This window comes from Aplysia californica, unplaced genomic scaffold (genome assembly GCF_000002075.1).
Source record: "Aplysia californica isolate F4 #8 unplaced genomic scaffold, AplCal3.0 scaffold00428, whole genome shotgun sequence".
NCBI lineage: Eukaryota > Metazoa > Mollusca > Gastropoda > Aplysiida > Aplysiidae > Aplysia > Aplysia californica.
Window position 1 is genome coordinate 61,164 of NW_004797698.1, and position 19,586 is coordinate 80,749.

Consider the following 19,586-nt stretch of genomic DNA (forward strand, 5'->3'; position numbering starts at 1 on the left):
AAAGGATTTATTAATACGACCGAAAAAATTTCATCAGTAGTATTGCTGATAGTGTGATACAATGTACATTGTAGTTTCAAAGAGTTATCTCCTTTTTAAACCTATAGTCTATATAGAGTACATCTATGGATAGTTTAATACTGAGGCCTAGATATTATACTATAGGCCTAGGGTAGCACAAGAGGCACTCCAACAAAAAAAGGCGTTATTTTGTGTGGACTTTATTTCAATTCAGTAAGAGCGCTTCGTTTTAGAGTGATTTCCTAGATCTAGACCTTTTTAGTCTTTTGAAGGCTGGGATGGCTAAGGAATCAAATCTAAGACAAAGGAAAGATAATATGTTGACATATTTTAATAATTTTTGGTAAGCCTCCGAGCAATATAATACATTAGGCTAGTACATGATAAGTTAGTAAAATGTTTTGTTTTCTGTGTCCAGGTAGTTTTCTGCAGCGGAAGTTGGTCTTTTCTACCCTGGGGTCAAAAGGCAGAACACGTTTGTTTGTGTTACTGTGTGACGTCACTTTTGGAGAGGAAATCGCCAGTCATAACCATCGGACCTCTGTGAAATTGTCCGTGCTGCTAAAATTAACTTCCTTATTGCGCAAGTTTGTTGTCGGGAGAGGTATAAGTCTGACAGATCACCTGAACTTTTTTAGCCTAAAGTTCCGTTAACGACTGAACGCAATAATGTCTTCTTATCCAAAAGGTAGGTTTTCAAGTTTGTCAGCAGTCTACTGTGTAGACACTGTAGTGTGTAGTCAGTACAGAGTGCAGAGTACAGAGTAATGCAGTCTGTATTGTCTGTATACATTATACAGAGTAAAATACAGTCGAACCTGTGTTAAAGTATGGATTCGCAGCAAGTTAGCCAGAAAGTGGCTATTCTCATCCGGAGTGAGAATAGAAATACGATCGACCTCTCACCCCGGGTGAGACTTGCGACCGTAGGCTATTCTCACCCTGTTTGAAACAAGACCTGTTTTTCCTAATTTCGGAATACTTTCTATCGATGTGGATGATCAAATGGATAAAGGCAAAGAAAAGATTACGTTATAGCACAAAAGTAAGCTAATTTTATCGACTACAAAGATGCTATGGCTATTTCTCTTTTCGAATCGAGCCGAACAACGGGGGTCACCATTTTGTTTTGCCCGGAAGTTCTCGCAAGATCTACTCCTCCCCTCTTCTCTCTCTCTGTCTCTTTCTGAATACACTGTCTATCGGTGTGGATGATCAAATTGACCAAAACAAAGTTAAAAAATGATGTTAAAACACAAAAGTAAATTAATTTGGTTGTCTACAAAGATGCTACGGCTATTTAACTTTTCGAATCGAGCCGAACTACGCGGGTCGCCATTTTGTTTTGACCGGAAGTTCTCGCGCTACTCCTCTCTCTCTCTCTTTCTCTCTCTCTCTCTCTCTCTCTCCACTGCCCACAGACAAAATTGTACGCTTTTAATAGGCTACAGTTGTAATGGAACGTTTGCTCACGGCACAGAATTCTACAATTTTTCTGTTATCACAGTGTAGAATTCTGTGGTTTAGGGTGAATGCAAAATTTGTTGGCCTAGATCTAGGCTATAACGGTGAACGCGCACCGGGTGAGAATAGCCAAAAGACTCGCCTGCACTATTCTCACCCCGGGTGAGAATAGAGGTTGGCCTCCCGATCTAGATCTAGATCTAGTAGTCAATACTTCAAACGGAAGGACTTCCGTAACGAGCAACCACCCCATGAAACACAATAAAGAAGAGGCCTAGACCTAACCCTAACCCTACCCCTAACCCTACCGGTCCTACCCCTACCCTTACCCCTACCCCTACCCTTACCACTACCCCTACCCTTACCCTAAGCCCTCAATTCTGCTCTGTCTCATAGTGGTCGCTCGTTACGGAAGTCCTCCCCTTCAAACCTCTCAAACTCAAGCTACCGTACATCCTCTAGTCTCAGATAATGAATGACATGCATTTGTCTGACATCCAATTATCACCAGTGATTGCGTTTCGTAGGAACACTGACTGTCTTACTGATTAAAAACAGAAACGTTTGAACGTCCCCTTTGCTTCCCACCCTTTTGGCCCCACCCATCGATGTATAAGCACAGTCAACCAACAATTATGCCACCCCTCCCATGAAGAATGCTACGATTCGAGGTACTCTTTTTTGGTGCTTTTTCGGTACTTCCCACCCCCTTTATATTTGAGCCTAGATCTACGTTTAGATCTAGGTCTATACGTTTGATACGCGGCAAGCTAAGATATCAAACCTAACAACTGCAAGACATCAAATTATGGTGAAATCACCATGGCGGGCCCGCTTTTCCGCTTATCGCACGATCGTCTACGTCACTTAGTTTCATTGCTGACTACTTGGTCCGTGTTTGTGTTCGGTGTGGTTGGTGTGTGTACAACTTTGAGGAGAACTCTAAGGTAAATTTATAGAACAAGAATTCCTGAGATTGTTCAGGCTAGGCTATAATAAAAGTTAACATAAATTACAAAGAAAACAAACACGGTGAGATCTTGTCAACAATTATTTGCGGGGGAAACCCCGAAAGACGACAAAAATAGATGGCGGAAATACGTCATCTATGTTTGGGCCAATCACAGAGGTGTGCTAGAGGTGCTCGCAGCAGCTTCCAAGTCTTTTATTTTGAGGGAAGGACTTCCATAACGAGCGACCACCCCAACAAACACAATAAAGAAGAGACCTAAACGTGGCCCAACCCATAACCTTACTAAGTTTTAATTGCCTTACCCCTACCCCTACCCATACTGCTAGATAGTCCTACCCCCTACCCCAAACCCTGACCCTAACCCTCTGCTTCTGCCTGTACTCTAGAAAATCTAATCTTTTTCGTAGTGGTCGCTCGTTATGGAATTTTTCCCACGCTTTAAACTAAACTGTCATTATTTTTTTGGAATCGGAACCCAAGCTGAGGCCTATACGAGACAGAGGAGTGAATGCAAAATACGACGTAACACCGCAGATAGATCAGACAGAAATTAGTTAACGCCAGTTAATGAAGTTGATGCTAGTCGTTGACTTTCTCTGAAGTGATAATAGATCATTTTTACAAACTCATATTGATTATGAGGCAGAGTTAGGCAGCTCACATCATCTTAAGAACTCTTGAAATTGTTACTTTGACTGTTTTACAAAGTATTCTTGTTGACCTTCCCTTTGTTTTGTTTTAATCTCCCCTTTCATTACTTTTTTTTTCATTGTTGAATTGTTCTTAGTCTTAGAGTATGAGGCTTTTATGAGATCTCAAAACTCTTGAGTTTTCATTTTTTAACTAAAGGCTCAACAAAATATTACAGTGACACGATTTTATTGTTGATCTCTTCAAAGAGAAATTTGCAGGGGCATCGTAAGTATTTACATCATGCACATGATGCACTCGTCAACACGCACTCACTCACACACATAACGTAAACGCCCACAGGAATAGTCACTGGATATATACTCAGTGGATGTATTTACAGTCAAACCTGTGTAAGACGGCCACCCATTGTCAAGGAGAAAAGTGGCCGTATAAGACAGCTGGCCATCTGAGGCAGAACTGATCAAGATGAAGAAAACAAATCATTCCCATCTGAGGTCCCAATCGAAAGTAGCCGCATCGTTGTTGTTTTGTTGTTATTGTTGGTTTGTATTTCGTTTGCAATTTGTATTTTGTTACTGATTTTGCACAAGGGTGACAATAAAACGAAATGTATCAGACAAGGAAGACTGAATGCCATGTTAAAACAAACTCATGGGTTGCAACAACTCGGAGAACGAGCGACGCTTCTGTCACAAGTCCATGCTGACGTCCTTTGTTACTTTGTTACAGACTGGGTAAACAGTGACCACTCATCTCATTTACGATTTGTGTTTGAGTTCTGGGCGGGGCTTATGGGTTATGAGGGATCACACGCTTACCTCACCAGCAGCCGAAAATTGGTAGCTATTGGTCAACAGTGGGAGGGGCCTACGCAACATGATCGGTTGCAGGGACTTCCTAACAACAACAACAGGTGATTGAATTATGGCGGTTCGCCCACAACGCCAGGGGCCAATGCACAATTTATGACAAAACGTAATGGAGTCACTAAGGTGGCCTTCTAAGACAGGTGTTATTGCTTAGTGTGATAGGGGTTGTGTGTTAAATTATGGTGGCCGCGGCCGCGTTGGACAGGTGCCCGTTTTACACAGTTAAATTATATAGAAAAAACGAAAGGGTGGGAATGGAAAGTGGCCGTTTGTAGAGGTGGCCGTCAGTGCAGGTTTAACTGTACTTGTAATAATTTTAATGAAAACTGAGGATGTTTGTACAGCTCCAACTTCTAGTCTGTCTTCTTGTATTACTTTTCATTTGTTACTCTCTCCTTTCTTCTTGTACCTTTTTGTAGATATGGGGCCCAACTTTACATATCAGTTACTCGTAAAATGATTCAACATCTGAAAAGGGATGCCAAGCAAATCTGCTGCTCTTTTATTCATTGGTGGAGAATTGAAGAACAGGGTTTCTTTTACTTTATCTGTTTTTGTGGGTGTCCTGAATCACAGAGCAGACAAGTAAAAACATGTGACAGATTGTAACTGAATTAATAATAATAATAAAATTAGCATTTGTATAGCGCATATCCCCACTCGATAGCAAGGTCTATGCGCTTTGCACTATATCGTTACCCAAGCAGACCATAGAACACTCAAAAACATTCTTAGCTTTTCGGGAAGCATACAGTGCAAGCAGCTGATTAAGCGCTCAAACACTAACAAACTGTCACAATTCACTCCCACCTGGGTGAAGGGAGAAAAAATCATGTAAAATGCCTTTCCCAAGGACATAATTCTTATATAGTAATATATATTACATGATATATTTGCCAGATCCAGCCTATGGAAAAGCTCCGAATGACCCAGCCTACCCACCTGGGCATTATGGGGCTCCCCCTGGATACCCCTCAGCCCCACCTCCATACTCGCACACTCTGGTAGGCCAGAACCCCGTACCCATGTACGCTCAGCAGCAGCAGTACACTTACGCCGCAGGTAAGTGGTATTTACAGATGTGAAAATGAAAATGTTAGAAACAATCACTGTAAGCTTTCTCTCCACAGTCACTCCCGCGCTCAGATGCACTGCTTTTTAGACCACTTTTTTTTTGGCCGCAGAACACGTATGTGCCCATTATTACCTTTGTGTATCTATTGTTTTCAAGAAGTGTTCAAACCTAACAGCAGAACTTCAAATTATGGGAGGAGGGGGCATACCTCTCTGAAACTAGTGCTGGACGTTACTGGTTAAATTTAGTTTCAGTATTTACAGTGGGCGTCAAATATTGTGAATACTGGTACTGGGATGGAGATTTTAAAAAAACAACTAAAAGTACTTTCAGTATGTTGACTCCCACTTTAGACATTTACAGTGTTAACAAAAGTATGCATACAGAAAAACAAAACATAGGAAACTCATTGATGTTTAAAATGTGAACTGTTGGGTCCTATACTGTTTGACACATCATTTTTTAAATTTCCTGCGACATGTTTAACATTTTTGGGAAATATGGGTCATGTGTGTGTGTGTGTACCTATTGAATTAGAGGCTAACACTGTAAGCTCTAGACCATGGGAGCCCCCGCCTCCTATAGTAACACGTAATAGTGGGAAGCAAGACTGACTAAACATCAAATTAACTCGGACAAAAACTTACAAGAGAAAAATAGTAACATAGGCCATAGAACAGAGTTGCTCTTGTCTTACTCTTTTTACAGTTGTGAGAAATTAAATGCACCCGTGAAGTAAAAACAAATTCATCGGAAGAGAACACATAAAAAAAAAAATTACTTATTACTCCAAAATGTACATAAACAATTAATACATGTAGGTTTGGAACGTTCTTCTTCTTTCACTTTGACCTGCTGTTTCTATTTTCATCTATCAAATATTTTTTAATGTTTTGATTTGAAACAGCATTGCGCCTATTTTGTCAAGAGGCAGTTTTCCTTTGTAACAACCAGAGCACTCTAAGAGAGGAAAAGGTGGAGGTGGTGAGGAAAAGACAAGCAGCCTTGCGACCTATTCTCGTTTGATTCTTTGTTCACGAGGAACGCCGTTTCAAAACAGATTTGCTATTGGGAATGTAATTAATAGCTTGAGTCGGGTGAGACTTGTGGGAAAAATTTTGGGCCTTTTACTTTTCCTTATCCTACCCCGGGATGGAAGGAAAATCACAGAACCACCAGTTTTAGATGCTATTCACAACAACTTTTCCTCTGAAAAAAATTAATATAGGCCTGAAATTAGCACTATGGTTGGGTATATAATTATGCTTATAACACAGACACACCATCTCACATACGCAGAATAGAAGAATGTGCTTCCTGGTCTTGCAAAGTTGTTAGTCAAGAAGGCAATACATACACCGGCAGGCATGACCACACTTTAAAAAGGGGTGCAAAAATGAGGACAAATAATAATGCAGGTTTGATATTGACAGGTTGTGGGCACTCCCTTTCCTGGTGGGGCAACAAGACCTGAACAATGTCTAGATTTTTGTTCTGTAACGAAATAAACAGCTCATGCGGTCATGAGACGCGCTTGTTGAAAAGATGGAAATAATCAAAAGCTATACTGTCCGTGCCAGCTTTAAGCACGCCGGTATAAAGCCCGTTTTGGACTCAAGCACGCTAAATGGCTCTTACCGAATTTTTGCTATGTAAATTACACGCTTTTAAGCACGGTAACTTCGGCTTCAGGCACGCTTCATTTACAAGACAGTCAATATTTTCATGATGACCCATCGAAGTTCGAACAAGTCTACACCGCAGCAGTGGAGTGTGTTAAGAGAAACGCAAAGAATGCAAGTGAAAGAGACACACACTCACACAGGCGGAGAGGAAGGCAGAGAGAGATGCACACAGCTGCGCGCGTTGACATAGGATCTAGCCTAGGGCAAAGCTACACACGACCAAAAAAAAAATACAAAGAGATTCGGGGAGACGAGAAAGGGAGGCTGGCTGCGATTTCACCTTTGACCCTCGCTGTTCATTAATCCTGATTGTGTATCACGCGCAAGGTGGGATGAAGGCGGTGGTATGAATGTGGCACAGCGGGCAGTGGTACGCACAGGCAGCGTGTAGTGTGTAGGCCTAGTGTGCTATATCGTGACTGGCCGTCTAAATTAAGTTTTCATTTCCGATTCGACCACAAAACAAAAACCAACAAACCAACAAAAACTACCATGGCGGGTAAAAGTAGCAGCGCACACTTTTGCGGGACCGCTATAGGCCTACTTACAAACAATGGGAAATAGCACGAGAAATGTTCTACATGAAAATCTCTGGATTATGTCTACTTTGCACTCAAGCACGCTTCGGCATTAGGCATGCTTAAGCTTTCTCCCGATGACCGTGTTTAAAGCCGGCATGGACTGTATAGAATTGTATGTATGTATGTATGTATGAATTTAGGTAGGTAGGTAGGTAGGTAGGTATGTAGGTAGGTAGGTAGGTAGGTATGTATGTATGTATGTATGTCATATGTGTGTGTTTGTGTGTGTGTCTGTCTGTCTGTACGTATGTACATATGTATGTGTGTGTGTGTGTCTGTGTGTGTATGTGTGTGTGTATTTCATTTACACTGTATATTGTGTTATGTGTCTTATTTCAAAGTTACTGTACCTGTTATTCTTGAACACAGTAGATGAGAACAAGGTGTCTGGAAAGGACAATGAAGATTGTTGTTTTTACTATCAAATGGAATTTTCGTTATTACTATACCCTTTTGAAGAGTGCACAGGAAGAAGAGGGAATGTCAACTTTTCACATTTTTGTGATAAACTAATGAGTGGATATCTTATAATGATGGACGTGTTCACACATACATCTGACAGAAAAGGGGAGAGAGTCTCCAGGTATACCATGTTTAAAAATACAGTGTTCTATGCAAGAAATGAGAAAGTTAAAACTGTAAAATCGTTTTTTTTTCTCAAAAGTGAAAAAAATTGCTTAACCCCTTTTTCCTTTGCCCATTTAGTTTTTGGTTGTACGAGACAGAAAAGTTTGTAGGGCATTGATGGTGTTGTCTGTTGCATTTTGTTTCTTTGGTAACCCCTTTCCTCTCAATAAGGTCAAATGAGAGATATTACATGTAGTAGTGCAGCTATAAGATCACCAGGTGGCCACGGGGACTCCTGTGTGCCTCTTGCAACTGGAATGACCGTTAGTTAAGATTTATATCCCTTGCGACACAGTGAGGTTATTTGAGAGACGCCATCTCAAATTTCAGCATCAGTGTGCCATAGAACATTGATTTCATGTGAGCCAGGCATTAAAGCCCATTGAACCTCCGAAAAAAATTGTTTGATTTTTTTTGGTTTCATATCGTCTCCTGTGAGATTTGAGCCATGGAGGACCTTCTTTCTTGCAGGCGAGTGACTTAGCCATGAAATTAGACTAGATTATGGAGATTTAGAACTGAAAAAGGAGATACGACATTTGTACTTTGAGGCATTCAGTTCAATTTTTCAGAAAACTGGGTTTTCTTAAAACAAAAACTGTTTCTCAATTCCACAGGAAAACAGCAATCTGTGAAAACTATTAAAGTTAAAACATTGATTATACACACCAACAATGGGTAACAGTCAGATCAATGAGTTGGTCATTGATTTGAATCTGGAGCCATCTCAAACTTTGAAGGCTTATTTCTCAAAACCGGAGTGCGTGGACATACGACAGTTGTTCTCTAGGCCGATGAAATGCCTATTTCCACTGCGTCGTGACGCATATTTTTTTACATTATAATGACACTCTTGAGACATCCACCTGTTCAAGAGAACCACTAATCTCTTCGGCAATAGGTGAACATCTTACACTATTTCAACTGTAACTTTGTTCTTGTCTGTTATCGCAGCTCAAGCCCCTGCTGCTGCGTACCCTCCCGGCCAGCCCATGATGCACGGAGGGCCCGGTCCTGCTCCTCCAGCATATGGCTATCAGCCGCAGGTGAGTTGAATCATGCTTTCTCAGTGTACACACTTTCACTTTCCAAGATACACATACAAAGACTACAGGGGGAAAAAACGAAGGTAGTCACAAACTGAAAATCGTGAGGGTACCAATTTTGAACGCTTGTTGACTCATAACTGTATTTCTGTTCAACTGTTGGTTGATTATTGTTGTTAGATTTACCATTCAAAAGCACTTCTTAACAATAAATCACCAGTCAAAAAAATTTGGAAGTTATGAGTCCACAAGCTTTTAAAATTGGCACCCTCACAATTTCCAGTTTTTGACTACCGTCATTTTTCCCCTGTGCTCTTCACATATATTCTTACTCGTACACACTTTTCTGGCTTCTTCTGAATGTGTGTAGATACAGTGGGAGCTGAGATAAATAAACCATGTCTTTTCAGCGGAACAATTTAGGCACTACTTGGATATGGTGGTCCCGACTTTTGCTACTGAAATATCGAAACTGATTTAAATAGTGGGTATCAATGTTTTATGTTTTATCAGCAGCCTAGGTCTAAATCTAGCCTACAAAATGAGCAGTAAAAATTTCACTTGTTTTTCACAAGGCAAGGGGGGGTTTGCCCCCCTGACTTAAAAAAACAAAACATGGGGTGTTCAGGGGGCATGAGAATTTGACCACGATATGATGTTTTGCAATAAAGTTTGAAAGGCTATCTCTCCGGGACGCAAATCTAAAAGTAATTGTTTAGACTTACAACCAGAAGTAATCGTCGTTGGGGTCAAAACTAGATTCTAGATTTTCTCTGGGTTATATTTCCCTGTCACAAAAGTCGGGACCACCATATCCAAGTAGTGCCTCAGTTTAAAACGAATTCTCTTGACAAACTGTTCATCGGTAATTTCTTTCTTTGCGAATTCTTTCGTACTGCTCCAGTAAGCATGTATCACTTACAGATTTTCACACCCTCATGCACATCAAGTGAGCATTTGATTACACTGAGGCTGTTCTACTTAATGCGGATGATACTGGCTGCAGGCGAATTCTTGATCAGTTGCTCCGACATTTGACCTATTTTTGGAGTGGGGGTGAGTTTTAGAACCCTTGTGGATGACCATAAGAGAAATTCCAAGATATTTAAATGCTATTTTTAGAATGTTATAGATACAGGCTTGCCACCTGTCTTGAAATTCCCAGGACTGTGCAAGATTTGGCGATCAGGAATTTGAACATGTAATATATACTACACCAGAAACAGCCCCACTTGATGCAATTTTGTTTGTTGTTGTGTGATCTGATGTCTTACTGTTGGATGTCCCTGATTGGGGTTTCAAAATGTTGGCAAGCATGTTAATATAAAGTTTCCTGTACTCTTTACAACCTGACTGAGCCTGTACCTTTCCTGGTCTCTTGTCTCAGGTTGCCAATCCTGGCTACCCAGTCCAGCCCGGCTTCAGCGCCTACCCAGGTTATCAGGTGGCAGCCATGGCACAGTTTGATTCCGGGGCTCGCTTTGACGGCATTTCATCGCAGAACATTCCGGTAAGTTGTGATGGAACCCTTTTGACCAAAGACCGCCTGAGCACAGCTCTGCAGTACCTCACTTGTGTTGTCCCAAGCTTCTGTGGTTTGATGAATTCCTTCCCTTTTTTTGCCCCAAGCAGAATCACCGACCAGGATCAGTACTTTTCTCATTTTCCTCAACCAAAGCAGGCAAAGCACAGTATTAATCACATCAAAGATTTAAATAACAAAAACGAAACGAACATTTTTTTTTTATTTAAAAAAAAATTTAAAAAAATATATAATACAGTATATAAATATATGCATTTAAGATGAGTGGTCATTTTACACAGTATCATTATAATGTTATAAAAAAACGAAAACCGCAAATGGGGAATGGGAAGTGGGTGTTTTTTTAGTTTCTACTGGTGATGGCTGTAAGAGCAGATTCAACGGTGTATGTGTGTGTGTATAAATCCATTTCCCACGCCCCCCCCCCCTACCCCTGCATTTTATTTTTACATTTTAATGATACTGTGTAAGATGTTCACCCATCAAAGAAGGCCGCTTTTGGGAGAAGAAAAGTGGTGCGCCGTGATTGGCACAAAAAATGGAAAAAGGCAATTTTGTCTGCTTACGGCAGATCTCTCCACCTTTTTTTTTTTGTTTGTTTCTCTCTCGTAAAACCTCTAATCGTGGGTGGTTGGCGGGTGCTCTGGTGTGGTCTGCTGCTCCTTTCCTATCTAACATCTATCGTCCTTATCTCTCCTTCTTTTTTATGTTTGTTACTCTCTTGGAACACCTTTAATCTTCGGCACTTGTATGACCTTATTGTGTTGCAAGTGCCGTCAAACTCTTTCTAAAAAAACCAAAAAACTCTAATCTTCAGCATTTATATGGTCTGTTTGTGTTGTTAGTTCCATAAAACTCTTACTGGAACTGAACGTTTTCCATTTTCAGCCTCCCCCTCCTGGCTGTGCCCCGAATGCAGCCCAGATGACGGCTTCTCAGGGTGGCCAGGTTTTCGCCACACAGAAGAAGGACAACTGGTTCACGGGGGGAAAAGGAGGCGGGGTCTCCTTCTGGTGAGAACCAGTTTGAAACTTCCTGAACGGCTCTGAACGAGGTCAGATTCACACGAGGCTCGGCAAACGACGCTGGCTGCCTTCTCGTTGTGTCTGACTCGCAGATGTCAATGTGGTTTTTCTTTTTTAATCTGTGATGGACGGTCAAATGTGTATGTTTATGATTAGTATACATTCTAGCACGTGCATATAGAGGGAAATTGGCCGGACTCGAGGAATCATTTTGTCATGTACGAATTTCTCGATGTACGTGTGTTACAAAGTTTATACACGTGTTTAAATTTATAAGAACCAAATTCGGGACCTGAAAATCTGTTCACTATGTGCGTATTTGCTATGTGCGTGCTAGACTATTGTTTTCAGGTATTTAAAAAATTGTTTTTATACATAACTTGCATTATAAAACTAAAGGATAGTAATTTGCGTTGAGCAGGGAGAAAGATTTTTTTTTCTCTTATTTTTGTGTGATTTTGATCAAAAGTGAGCACTTTATAAGGCATTCGGGGAGCATGTCTAGTGGTAGGTCCGATAGTCAGTAGCGTTGTTTGATACGTTTTGGTGGATGCTTGACTGTGGACCTGGTTTTACGATTTGGGCAGCTTTCTCCTTTTGTTTTTCACAATTTTTTTGGAAATTTTGTAGTTCTGTAACTGCTGTGAATGAAGTGGAGAAGAGTTGTGCGTCTTTTTGTATTGATTATCAACGTTGTAAATATTTAGTCTTCTCCACACTGTGGGCTGCTTTGACTGCGAGAGAATGGTGTTGTTTGTTTGTTTATTTGTCTGTCTGTCTGTTTTTCTGTTTGTTTGTTTAAGGCCAGAGTTGGATGTGTGCTTGATGCTCACAGAGATGTTAGGTCTCCTCTGTCCTCCATTTCTTCTTCTTAAGTAATATAAGGCAGATAATTTTTGTAGCGCCTGCTCCCTTTTGCACACAGCTCTAGGTGCCTTTCATAAATGCAAGTACAGAAGACAGTTATTGCGAAAAAAATTAATGTGTGTGGCACTGATGAAATCAAGCATTCATCGAAATGATGAGATCAAAGAAATCACCTAATTTTCCATCTGTTGAGCAGTTTATATTGAATTCCCCCCACACACACCCCATAATATCAGTTCAAAAATACATTTCTGTGTAGCTTTTATTTTTAAAAATGTACATTCACAGTTTCTATGGCATGGACTTTCAAGCTTTGGCAAAGGGAGGGAATAAACAAGGAGTGTTTTGATCATACAACAAATCACCCAGAATTTTTTTTCTTGTATCCACATTTGGGTGATTTACACCAAAAACAGGCAGCGGATGAAACCAGTCTATGATAAACGGATAGAGATGTTGTTGTTTGTGTGAAATGGTCCCATAACACACTAGAGTGTCCAGGAACAAATGCAGGGCGACTTGTGTTGGGACTTAACACGTAACTCTTTCTTTACCAAGCGACGGTTCATCTGTGCCCTTCTTTGCACCTTTTGACTACGTACTGGTATAATTTTTGGTAGGGAAAGCAGATTTGCCCAATACTCCGATAAAATTGGAGTTCTCGGATTTAATGATCATTTTGTACCCCCGGGGTTGTATTCTTCACATTTTAGAATACTTCTAGTAGGAAGATATCTTTGAAACTTTCAGCATTTCGCAAAAAATCGTTTTGACAGACTGCTATGTAAAGTGTACGGATCGGATTAATGAGTAAATTTCCTCTTTGGAAAGTGATGGCACAGAGTTCCCCTCATCCTATGGATGATAATAAAAAACGGTGTATGGACTGGGTTTAAATTGCCTGTGGAAGAACTCTGATTGGATTTGCATAAATTTTAATTTTTCTCTTTATTCCATTTCTGTCAGGTTGAATAAGACTTATTGTAAATGAAGTGAAAATTTTTTAAATTTGAATTTGTTTGTGTGAATTTGCACAAACTCCTTTTTTTGGTGGGGTATTTTGAGGAAAACTCCCTATTTTTGGTCATGAGATGATTGGTTGGCAGGTGTGGAAAAGGGTGAATGATCTGCAGAACTTGCGTGGAAATAAAAAGTTTAAAAAAAAATGCACAGGTCTCACTTTCTCTAAATGATTTGTTAAGTTCCCTTGTGCCTCCTCCCTGCTATTGGGTTTAAGATTTTATACACCCGTTTTTACATGATTTTGTCAACTCTTTAAGATTTAGTGTGATAGTCTCCTTGCGTGTGCAAGAGATGAAAGTATTTTTTGTTGTTCTTTGAATTTAAAAAGGCAATAACTATTTGCCTCATTTGGTTGTTAAAATAATTGGGAATAAACACCAATCTCTGTTTTGCTCAAATGTGTAAATTACACTGCAATACAAACATTATTTGTATTACCCGGGCGTAAGATAATTTTATTGATCCTTGTTGATCAATTTGAATCTCCATGTTGAGAATGATGCGGAGCATTCTGACATATATTTATAGACATAATATTATACATTTAGTCATTACATCTGCACCACATAGTAGGGTACACAACTCAGAACAAAAAAAGACTATACTAACTTGCCTTTGCTGGCTGCCCAGGGCTGTCCTTTAAAAAAAATAAAATATTAGGTGTAACTTGTTTTGTCCCAGGACTGCGTACCCCCCACTGACTGAAGTGTCTTTAGGCCTTTCCTAAAGGGGGGACTTTTCTCGTTCTAATGCACAGTAGAATTGTGAATGGGCTGATTCATCAATGTCATGCTCATAACTGTGTCTAAACTGCAACACGGAACTGCTGCTTTTTCTTTCCTAATCCTTACTATCGTCATTTTTCCTCGACTTCTTTTGTATGTTTGTCACATTCTTGTGACCCGCTTTTTCCGGGGTGCCTTGATAGTCGAAGCAGATTTTGTGCTGTTGAAGCTAGAGAGGTGAGCACAGTAAGTCTGATTCTCTGTAAGGACCCCTCTGTTGACACTCACCCCGTGGCGCTCATATGACCTTATGAAGTTGCGAGCGCTGTAAAACCTCTACTAAAATTAAATCAAAGGACTCCCTCCAGTCATGATCCGCCCAGATGTCGAGTGTGGAACATTGCTTGACATTGCTTGTGAGTATAAGCTCACTGACCACTTGACTAAGGGATGTTGGAACTAATAATGGGACAGTTATGGACCAGGTATGGTGCAGTCTGCTGAAGCCGAACATGGTTAATCCAAAAACAGATGGAAAATGAAAAAAAATAAAAAATCCCCGAATTTTTGTTTCTTCGCTATCTATGTGAGCAATCTCTCTAAACTGAAAACACTGCTAAACAGAAATCTGGTGATTCAGCCAATTTCTGTTCAAGTGGACTCCACTGTATGTTATATTGGATGGAATATTTTAGTTTCTAGGCAGCTTTCTCTTCATGAATGTATATATATATATGTATACTATATACTTTAGTATTTATATACTGTTTACTTTAATAACACCTATATTTTTTTAACCTCATTGTATGAGTAGTTTTTCTTTCCTGTGCCTTTGGCTGACACTGTTTGTGAAATGAACTGGGTTGGGTTTTTTGGTTTTTAAAAAATGTCTTCTTTCTTTTTCTTTTCTTTTTTTAAATTTTTGTCGTGGGAAGGCTGCATTTATGTGTATGAGTGTCGTGTTGTGAGATTGTGATAACTGAGAGCCCCCAAAGTGTGAAACTTGTCGAGATATACAGACGTGTTCTCACATGTATCAGAAATGTTGCTCAACTGGAAGTTACTGGATGGAGGGCTGGAGGTCTTTCAGGGTTTTTGGTTATCTTCTTCTCCTTGTGTCTTTGGGGGGGGGGGGGGGGGGGGGGGGGGAGGGATGGGTTAGGTTTTTTGCACTTTGAAGGTTTTTTTGGTTCCTTCCCGTTGTTGTGTGACAGGTCAGTTTTTGTAATACTTTTGACCACTTTTTGATTTGTTTGACATGTTATATTTGATGTTTATTATTATTTTTTTAGACACATTTTGGAGTTCAGCTAAGTATTTTGTGATAATTATAGTTCACACGCTTGTTCACTTTTCCGTAGACTTTTTTTAAAAGAAAAAGACTGAGTTCACTCCAATGGTTTTTCCCAAATGTTTTTTCCCTCCATATATGAAATTGTTCAAAGTAGCTTTTTTGTTGGATTAGTATTCAATGAAGGATGAGTGTATCTGGCATACCTGTTCACGATGTACGGGAAGATGCAAAACAACTCTCTCTCTTTCACTCTCTCTCTCTTTCTCTCTCCCTCTCTCTCTCTCTCTCTCCCCTCTCCCCCCCCCCTCTCTCTCTCTATCTCTCTCTCTCTCATTTGTGGCGAGCGGATTTTTTTTTGTTTGGGTGGGTTTTTTTTCAAAGTTTTATTGAGACTGGAGTGCGACCCCCTGGGCAGTGCTACTGACTGCAGTATCTTTAGGACATTTCCAAAGGGGGGACTTTAACATGTACTTATGCACAGTAGAATTGTAAATGAGCTGATTTTTCAATGTCATGCTCATACTGTGCTGGTACAACAAGGGGGAACTGCTGCTTTTTCTTTCCTCATCCTTACTATTGTCATTTTCCTCTACTTCTTTTGTACGTTTATCACTCTCTTGTGAATTGCTATATCCGGGGTGCCTTGATAGTCGAAGCTGACTTTGTTCTGTTGAGGCTAGAGAGGTAAGCAGAGTAAGCCTCATTCCCGTTTTGGACTTCTCTGTTGACATCCATCCCTTGGCGCTCGTATGACCTCATACAGTTGCGAGCACTGTAAAATCGTACTAAAACTAACTAAGGAGTGCGGTGTTGTTGGGCCATTCCATTAAAGCTGACACACGTAACACTGACATGACGACCTACTGAAAATTTTTTTTTAGCTGATGATAGGGCCATTTTTACCCCCCTTTTACTTGTGTGTGTTGTGCTAGATGCAACCTTCTTTGAACAACAAAAAAAAACAAAAAAAAAAACGAAGAATGGCTCCGTCATTGCTTTTTTCTTCCAGCAGGTTTTCATCCCTGCATTATGTGTGTTACCTTTCATGGAATGACCCTGTTGTACATATATATAGTGTTCTCAAATCATTTTGGTGAGGGAGACTGAATTTGATATGCAGGTTCATTTAAAAAAGAAACGTGCTGGACTCATTTAATCACACTTTAGTCATTTATATTATATTGTAATGTGACGAGTTTGACTTTTTACTAAGTGTAGCAATTGTGTAAGGCTAACTTTATGCATACATGTACATATAAACTTTGTATTTCTCTTCTTGCATTGTTAATAGCTTAGCATGTGAAAACCTTTTTGCACATATTTGACTCTGGGATAAAGATCGCAAGTGACACATCAGTGGCCCTGGGCAGAAACTGGTGAGGTCGAAAGGGGTAATTTTTTTAAGAGAGAAGATTTTTTTAAAACGGTGTACATGTCGTGTTGCCATCATTGAAGAAAGATGGGATGATGATAATGCATTTCATTTGCATAGCACCCACTCCATACGATACAGCTCTAGGTGATTAACATTGCCTTCACCGTAGCCGGGTTCAAGGCTAGTCTTCTTTAATGAAAATGATATAATTTAAATTATGCAAATTATGCGAGTGTAAGACGTTGACAATCATGTCATTAGTTATTGAACTATTTAATTTAAGTATTTTGTGGGCTTTTTTTCATTGGGGGGGGGGGTGGTATTAGTTTTATTTCTCGAACAGTTTTGATGTACATTGTGGACCTGTTGGACTGGCCTGATGATGTCTGCCCCAGACAATTGATGTGAGAAATGAACTGATCAATGCTGTGTGAAAACTTATATTTATGTTAAAGTAAAGACTTTGTTGTGATAAAAAATAAAATGTTATCTTTTATAACTTTCAGGGCTGTTTTTTTCTCATTTTTTTCATTTTTTGTTTTGTTTACTTTTTGTTGTTTTTGTTTTGTTTTTTTGTTTTTTTGGGGGGAGGGGGTTGTCAGCTCCGCCACTTATGTTGATGTATGTTCTAGTGTAATGTGTGTGTGTGTGTGTGTGTGTGTGTGTGTATGTACAAGTTTGTGTGTATCCATTCCTTTCTGTTTCGACACCGCTGTCTTAGAGTATAAACGCAGTGCCACCATTTTCGATTCCTCTACATCTCTGCACGTACCCCCGGGGCGGTGCTACTGACTGAAGTGTCTTTAGGAATAAACACTGTGCAACCGTTTTCGACTCACTATTATCATTATAATGACTAATATAAATTTTATTATTATTATTGTTACGAATGATGAATAAAGATAAAAACTCGTACTACAGCTTTCTTACAGTAGCAGAGATTAAAGTATGTTCTTGTTGATATTCGTTTGATGTGTCTGCCCTGTGGTTCTGTGGGAATTCTCTGCTCCATTTCTATCAAGGAAATTCAACTTGTCAGACAAAAATGCTAAAATCTTCTCTAAACTCAAGCCAGCTGTGTCTGTGGTGTAAGGGATTAAAGTTAGATGCTTCATCATCATCATTGCCTTTCTCACCCTGGATCAGGATATAGGCCACGAACAAACACTCTCCACCTTTCCCTATCCTGGGCTAGTCGCTTGATGTCGCTCCTCGTCTTCCCACTTTTCTGTACGTGGGTGGTTGGCGGGTGCTCTGGTGTTGTTTGCTGCTTCTTTATCTTTCCCATCAAACATCTATTGTCCTTATCTCCACTCCTTTTTTATGTTTGTTACTCTCTTGTAACACCTCTAATCTTCTGGCACTCATATGACCTAATGCAGTTGCGAGCGCCTTAAAACCTCTACTAAAACAAATACTAAATTTTTTCTGTACATCCATTTTCGTGACTCTTCTCCAGGCTCCATGTTGTCTTCCCCTTGATCTTTTACCCTGTGGGTTCCAATCTAACACTTTTCTTGTTATGCAGCTGCTTGACTTCATGAAAGTGTGTCCAATCCATCGCCAAAGTCTTCTCCCTACCTCATCTCTGACTGGGCTCTGTCTCGTTCTTCTTAATACTCCTACGTTGGTGATCCTATCTGTCCATTTGAACCTCAGTAGCTTCTTCAGACACTTGTTGTGGGTGGTTGGCGGGTGCTCTGGTGTGGTTTGCTTTTTCTTTCCTATCAAACATCTATCGTCCTTGTCTCTCCCTTCCTTCTTTTTTATGTTTGTTACTCTCTTGTAACACCTCTAATCTTCGGCACTTATATGACCTTATTGTGTTGCAAGTGCCGTAAAACTCTTACTAAAACTAAAGACACTTGTTTAAGAAATAGATGCTTCATAACGCAGCGCAAAAGAAGTGATTTATATTCCTGTGTTTCTCTTATTAGAGTCAAAGATCGTACATAACAAGATTGTTCACTCAGCCAAAAAAAAATGTCCGCGGAAAGATGGCGCCACAGTCTTTGTTTTGAAGCTCTCTTTCGTTTCTCTAGAAGAGGAATAGGAATAGCACAGTGTGTTGGTTTCACTTTAATTAATTTTTTTTCACACGAGTAGGGTAGCTCTGGATCGCAAAGTCCGCACTTTTTCGACGAAAGCGCCACCGAATTTTGAGGACACTTTTTAAAAATTGGCTCAAAGAGAGGAGTGAACTATCTTGTTATGTACGGTCTATGTCCTAACGCAGCGCAAAAGAAGTGATTTTGATTACTGTGTTTCCCTGAGTATCCGAGTGTTGTTTTCTCTCAGTTAGTTCAGTTAGGGCACCCTACCCTTAGGTGTTACTCACCTGGATTTGCCACGAGAGGCATATCGAAGCATCTCTCCACCTGAATGATCAATGTAACGTTAAACGTGAACAATAGCTAGAAGTTTCGGGTTGTACATTGATTTTTTAGATTTATAATTATACTTGTTTGTTTGGGGGATTTCACAGTGACGACCAGGGTATGCGAGTTTTCGTTATCTGTTGTGATATGTCGCGTCTTAATAATACACTACACGCTATTGACAAAAGCCATTGTCTAACGAATACATTCATCGACTATTCTATGTCTACAGTATTAAATCTATTGTAATATCGATTGTGAAGCACATACAATTTGCTGCTGGGCGAGAATTTACACTATGAGAAGGCTATTATCATTATTATCATCATCATCATCATCATCATTATTATTATTATTATTA

The 19,586-nt window shown here is 39.9% G+C and overlaps 1 protein-coding gene across 1 annotated transcript; it reads left to right on the forward strand.

Moving 5' to 3' along the window:
* Window positions 1-500: 500 nt before the first annotated feature.
* On the forward strand, window positions 501-13,596 carry LOC101863602 (DAZ-associated protein 2). The gene is made up of 5 exons (XM_005104604.3): window positions 501-709; window positions 4,882-5,043; window positions 8,904-8,995; window positions 10,383-10,505; window positions 11,427-13,596. The coding sequence occupies exons 1-5, from the start codon at window positions 691-693 to the stop codon at window positions 11,553-11,555; spliced, it is 525 nt and encodes a 174-aa protein (XP_005104661.1). The 5' UTR covers window positions 501-690; the 3' UTR covers window positions 11,556-13,596.
* The last annotated feature ends 5,990 nt before the right edge of the window (window positions 13,597-19,586 follow it).

Coding starts and splice junctions, on each gene's coding strand:
- LOC101863602 (XM_005104604.3), top strand. Junction 5,044..8,903: donor GCAGTACACTTACGCCGCAG/GTAAGTGGTATT, acceptor CTGTTATCGCAG/CTCAAGCCCCTGCTGCTGCG. Junction 8,996..10,382: donor CATATGGCTATCAGCCGCAG/GTGAGTTGAATC, acceptor CTCTTGTCTCAG/GTTGCCAATCCTGGCTACCC.